The 6,918-nt window shown below is 37.8% G+C and overlaps 1 protein-coding gene across 1 annotated transcript; it reads left to right on the top strand.

The window, feature by feature from the left end:
* The first annotated feature begins 4,516 nt into the window (after positions 1-4,516).
* On the top strand, positions 4,517-5,296 carry LOC148526851 (uncharacterized). The gene has a single exon (XM_088469733.1). It carries the CDS (start codon positions 4,517-4,519, stop codon positions 5,294-5,296), a length of 780 nt encoding a protein of 259 aa, XP_088325859.1.
* Positions 5,297-6,918: the final 1,622 nt, after the last annotated feature.

Raw genomic sequence — 6,918 nt, 5'->3', positions numbered from 1 at the left:
CCTCATACTGGTTGTCATCATAGTAATTGGCTTATGTGTCAGGTGTGTTCCTACCATGTTGAAATGTGGAAAATGTAAAGATAAGGTAAACCGAGAAAAGAAATTATGATGGTGGTCAGTAGTAACAATATGAATACTGAGGTAAATGTAGAACTGCATTACAACCCTGAGCTAGAAGGTACCATCGTATAATGTATAAGATTTAGACATGCATAAAATGTATTATTAAAATGTTATTTTACAACATCTTAAATAATGTAAGTCCCTATTCTCCTTCAAGACTTCCTTTATAAGATTGGTGCATCCCCACATCTTTCCCATGATCTCCCAAGATCTGCGGTGTGCGTATAGGGGTAGTTTTATGTCCCCTCCTAGAGACACATTATTGATGGATTAAGAACCACCTTGTGCCATCCCATAATATAACATTGAATAATATTTCATAATGTAAGCCTAAATTCATTTTCAGATCAGAGTATGATAGCATGTTGTTTGCTATCAAAGGGTGGACTGTCAAAGCCGGATAATTGGCTGAGACATAATCGGTTTAAAGTAAGATCGTGGCGACGCCATTTTGCAAATGGCAATGAGATGCCATTTTGCGACTGGCCGCCCAGTGCCATTTTAGTGAATCACGCCATTGTAAGTACATACGGCGATGCTATTATTTAGCATCGTGCAATTTCCACGCAATAGAAAGAAGTTAAAAGTCCCCACCATACAAATACAGTCAGTCATTAAAACATATAAAATGATTAACCATGCAAAACACGTATGATGGTGTACTCCACAAAACACATAGTCACACAAAACTAACTAGCGTCTTTTCCCAATTCCCCAATACTTACACACTGCACACTTACATAAAAGGTTCCCTAGCATTAAAGTGTAATATTCAAGGTTTATGCAGTAAATATTAATGTTGTGTAATAAAGGTTATTTGATATCTAAGGTTTAGTACATAGTAAACAGACTGTGTTTGGTGTTGTACTAATCCACTGTGTCTCCATAGATTTCCGGTATCATCGGTGAGAAGATCGCAACATGCGTCTGCAAACTATGGACTATAGAGATTTAAAACATTAAAATGTACTCTGTAATGTTAGCAGCTTAGATTAGCACGCAGCGGGAAAAAGGACACAAAGGGTTGTTAGAGGCTGTTTGTCTCCATTCGATTTGACCTATGAACTATCCTGTAACAGAAGCACCTTTAAGAAGAACCAATGGAATCATGTCAAACTTGTCTATTGTATTGCCTATCCCTGTAAGAGTATATATGTTCGCTCTCTGACCCCAGTCTTGAGTCTTCTTGCTGTGCTGTTGACGGAGGTTTCTAATGCTGATGCCGGTATCTGGGCCCAGAGCGCGTGTGTATATAACAACTGTACCTTGGGTCTGTATGATTTATTTTCGTTAATTGTCTTTAGATCACAGCGTGTAACCATCTTATTTATATTGAATAATAACTTTTTGTGCTTTGGAACCACATTCAAAGTCTGAAAGCATTTATTTACTGTGCGACTCATTACGCTAAATAGCAACAATTTTAGAAGGTATAGGCAGGATTTTAAAAGGTATAGACAGGATTGCATAGAGGTTTTAATTAGATATCCATAGCAGTGTGCTGGGCTGCGCAGGGAAGGCATACCTGCACTCCCGATTGGCTCCGCCTTTCCTCACTGACTGTTACTGAGGAGGCGTGGCCATGATCCGGAGATGTCCCAGCAGGCTCAGCATGGCTCCTCCCAGCATAAGCCAGTGAGGACTGAGGAGAGATGGAGCTGACCAGGAGAGGAGATGTGCCTGCCCTGAAGGAGGACAAGACCATGGAGCAGAGGAAGGTCATGGAGGGGAAGGGGGGAGTTTGTTGGGGGGCCCACTAGGTCTAGTTACACCCCTGCTTTTATATATGACCTTCTACATTATAATGTGTACAAATTTGTTAATGTGACTTGTGCATTTATAACTAACACAGCTGTGACACGTCTCCGCTGTATTTGGGCATAAGTATACCTTTGCATCTGACATAGAAATACTACAGTATTTTCATCTGAGTTTAGATTTTGACTTGAAATTTTGATGTGTGATTTTTTACAAGTTATGGTTACACAATGCTTTAAATTCGAAATCAAGCTCAAAATGTTGACATATTTTTTTAAACAATAATTTTTATTACATTTTCAATTTTGTTGTTGCAAAGACACACAAAAAAAAAAAGAGCAAGGGTACAGAAAAAAAGAGAAAGGGGAAAATATAACAAGGGGGAAATACAGGCAATTGTCTAACAAAATATGACATAAAACTAAAAATCAAAACAAAACCAGTGTATGACCTACACAGACAGTAAAAAACACTCCATAACTCCCATTATACAGACCAAAATAAAGAACACATCCAAACTTTGATATATCAATGTGTGGTTATTGGAAGACATGGATCCGTCATTATAAATTCATGCCAGCTGAACCACTTAATCATTGGGGAGTTAGCAGAAGAAGAGTAAGAGCAATTTAGAGTTTCCATCTGGAAACTATAATTTATTTTGGACTTTATCAAAGATAGGGGGGGAGGCTTATCCTGCTTCCATAACTGGGCAATAGCTGTCTTGGTAGCAATAAGTACATGGCTAATTAAATATCTACGGTGAGTGGGAACATCATCCTCAAACATATGTAAAAGAGCAGTAGAGGGGGTCAGAGATAGCGACAGACCTGTGACCATCAGGATCAAATCTTCCACCTCCAACCAAAGTGAGCATGTAGCAGGGCAACTCCAATAATATGGAATATCTCACCTATTTGACCACATGCACGCCAACACAAATTAGATTGAGCAGGCCAAATTTTGTGTAATCTATCGGGGGTCAGATAAATGCGGTAAAGTAATTTCACATACATTTTAATCTGCGAAATACAACTAGACAGTTTAAATACAGAAAAGAAAAGTGAAACCCATTCATGTGAGTCCAGACATATATTTAGGTGATATTCCCATTTAATAATGGCCGGTGTCTTGTCCGGTTCTTCTGCTGTAAGTATAAGAGAGTACCAAAAAAGATATACCTCTTTTGCGTGAAATTGAAGACATGCGTGAAAATACATGGGGAGGAATCATTTTCGTCAAGCCTGCTAAATGCGGAAAGGACTGTATCCAATGTCTGACTTGAAGAAATTTATAAAAATCTCTAGAGGGAATGGAAAAGCTAGCCTGTAATTGGGCTAAGGAAAGGAGGTTATTATTCAAAAAAAGGTCTCGGAGAGTACGGATACCATTGAAGTACCAGGAGAGCAGGTTTAAATTTGGGATTAAAAATGATAAACCATGAATAGAGAGGTGGAGAGAAGGCAGGTTAAATTGTAAAAGGAGAGACAGGCTATCCCACGCTTTTAGAGAAGCTATTGTTGCCCTGGACATAGATTTTAAAGAGACTCTAAAATTGGTTGGAATCCAGAGTAAATCACAAAGAGGGAATTTGCCTAACATATCACTTTCTAGCCTGACCCAGGGTTTAGGGTTAAGAACATTCAACCAATCACTAAGCTGATCAACCAAGCATGCAGTTTGATAGAGTGCTAGATTGGGGTATGCCAAGCACCCAGATGATCTAGACATCATTAAATATTTCTTAGCGAGTCTGGCTCTCTTATTATTCCAGATATATTTGTTCAGCACCGCATAAATCTATTTAACCATGAAGAAGGGAGGGTCCTAGGTATTGACCTAAATAAGTACATGAGTTTAGGGAGAAGAGTCATCTTGACGGCCACCATTCTGCCCAACCAGGAAACCTCATGATTCATCCAATCTTTTGTGAAGGCAATAAATTGGTTTAAAAGGGGGCCATAGTTATATTCAAGAAGCTTGTCTTCATTAGCCGACAAAGAAATACCCAGCCATGTCACCACCTTTGAAAAAGCTGTTGGGTATTACACAGCGAAACATGTCAGGATTGGCTGCCTCTCTACACCATCCATCCACCATAGAAGTGCCGATACATGGTCACAGCAGCGTGCCATTCAGCCACACAAACGAACTGCCGAAACCTCTGCCCTGGGACCAACTCTTGCGGAAGCCTAACAGCACTGCTAATTAGGACCCCTCAATATAAGCGAACACTGGATTTGGTAATTATTAGTCTGGACTGACTTTTAGAACTGCACATGCTCTGTACCATTGGATCAATACTTATTGGACTATCATCTAAGCCTCCCAGCATTGAAATGAGGCCAATGTGAATGGTGGATTGGATTGTTTTTATGTACTTTTTGCACATTATATGCATATTGGTATCTTGTATGCCTTTTAAATGATTCAATGTTTTCATTCCAGCTGAGCGCTGTTATTTTCTGCTATTTTGTTTCACATTTTTGAGGACTGACTACCCTCTTTTTATACAGCTGCTCATAGTTGATTATATTAATTTATTTGTCATTCTTGCACCCATCTCAGCGCTTCTGCAGTGTAATCACTGTGTGTTTTTTTTGTGTGTATTTCTAGTTGTATTGGAGCTGCTACTATGGGGTGCTTCTCAAATTTTGAGCAAAGAAAAAATAGGAGACAGACTTATCTAGAAAATTGGGACTCAGATACTAATATTGAATTGAATACTGAAGAATGTAATTTAAAAAATGATTTCTATTTACTTGAGGATTTGTTGAAATCTGAGACCAAACATTGGCTGGATGCAGCAAATCTGCAAAAATATGTTGAACATAAAATCATACCCAGGGGCTTACGGATGTCTAAACCATCAATCTTTGGAGATGTGAAAGAGTTTCAAGAAAAATGGGACACAGTTCTAGACAAATGTTCTTTTGCTTTGATGGATCTTGTTATTGATTTTCGTATGTTAAAAGCAAAACAAGTAGAAATTGAGATTGAGGCTTTAAAATCAAAACTAGAACCTCTTAGTCAATATAAAGAATATGTCGAGAGAGATCAAATTTTAACAGAAAAAATAATTAAATTTGAACAAATGTTAGTAACCAACAAGTGTAAAAAATTCAAAAGAGATACAGACAATTATAGAAATAATAAAGTTAGAACTTTTCGTAAGAAAGAACATCCTAGTGGTTTGATGTATTCTTCTCATCCAATAGCGAAATTACGAGGAGAATATAGTCATCAGGTGGATGATCCACAGAGATCAACAAGACCGAGAAATCATTCTGGTCGGTATCGCGTACGCGGTTTTCCCAGAGATGATCTGTCTAGAAAGGAGAGTCATATTTTGACTCCAACTCCTTATAACCAAAACATAGGAGAAAATATTCATCCAATCATGATTTCTCTGTAAGAAATACATTATCTTACAAGAATGATAAATTACCAAATAGGATACAACCATTAGAACAACACTCTAAAGAGGTTTTTTTAGATCAACCACTCCAACAGAGAGATATCAATTACCGTGGAAGAAATCGAGAATTGACCACAGAAATATCAAAAAGACGCAGAGATCTAAGCTCAGAGGGAGAAGGGGGGGAAAAAGGAGTCATATAAGAGATTAAAAGCTAGCTTTTCGAAAATTAAATCTTCTAGTGTATTCAATCTATCCTCAAAGAAACTAACGGAAGCTGAGAAATCTCTCCTTTATAAAGGTCTCAAATTTGCCCCGTCCTCCTCACCAAATATTTTTAATCTTTTTGTGGATCTCAATAAATTCATCAGAGATCTTTGCAGAAAAAGATATTTTGCGAATAAACAGAAAATGCTTTTCCCATAGTGTTAGATTCTAATGACATTCCAATAATTAATATACTTGAGGGGCTCTTAAAAGAAAATAACACATATCCACAAATGGGAGATATAACACGGAATTTTGATGTTAATAGAGATAAATTCAAACTTAGGTCTGAATTTTTTCCAATTAAATATAAAAACCCTAATATAGAGTGTTTTTATAAAACCACCTTGGATAATTTTAAAACACTGTGTGCTACCAACAAACACCAACAAAAAAGATCTAATTTGAATAAATGGGAAAAAATGGCTCTTAGACTTATGAAAGACTCTTCGATTGTCATAAAGGAGGCTGACAAGGGGGAGGGATTGTGGTTCAAAACAGAACAGATTACATATCTGAAGCTTTGAGACAACTTAATGATACAAACTTTTACTCAGCACTTCCATCCAATCCCACTAGGGAGTTTCTGTTGGAACTACAATCCCTCCTCAATAAAGCTTTTGAGGAAAAGATTATCTCTAGGGAGGAATTTAATTTTCTTTATTCACCTCACCCCACTATTCCAATATACTATCACTTACCCAAGATCCACAAATCCCTCACTACACCTCCTGGTCGTCCTATTATTTCGGGCATTGGTTCTCTTTCAGTTAATCTATCTTTTTATGTTGATTCATTCTTGCAACCCAGAGTGCAAACACTCAAATCATATATTAGAGACACTACTCACTTTTTACAGTTAATTGAGGGAGTGGAGTGGAAGGAATCTTATGCATTCATGACTTTAGATGTTCAGAGTCTCTATACTAATATCCCACACAAATCGGGAATAGATGTCATCAAGAGACGTCTCCAAAAAGATGGTGACCTCTCTGAATGTCATGAGAACTTCCTACTGGACTCCATCTCTTTTATTTTACGTCACAATTATTTTCTTTTTTTGGACACATTTTATTTACAAACCATGGGAACGGCCATGGGGACTAGGTTCGCGCCCAGCTATGCCAACCTCTACATGGGGGAGGTGGAGGACCTCCACGTGTGGGGGGGCGGGCTGGGCTCGAGCCTGGTTCTCTATGGCCGTTACATTGATGATCTTTTTATTATTTGGGATGGGCCCCTCACAACAGCACAAGAATTTGTTTCTAAACTTAATTTAAATGAATATAATTTGAAATTCACTCATACCTTTCACCGTATTAATTTTTTGGATATCTCCCTAGAGATATATC

Source organism: Taudactylus pleione, unplaced genomic scaffold (genome assembly GCF_031769625.1).
Source record: "Taudactylus pleione unplaced genomic scaffold, aTauple2 ptg000093l, whole genome shotgun sequence".
Taxonomy (NCBI): domain Eukaryota; kingdom Metazoa; phylum Chordata; class Amphibia; order Anura; family Myobatrachidae; genus Taudactylus; species Taudactylus pleione.
Note: the sequence above shows the minus strand (reverse complement) of the source record. Positions and strands in the feature narration are given on the sequence as shown.

What these genes read in the sequence shown, in the direction of transcription:
- LOC148526851 (XM_088469733.1), top strand. Translation starts at nt 4,517, where the DNA reads ATGGGGTGCTTCTCAAATTTTGAGCAAAGAAAAAATAGGAGACAGACT.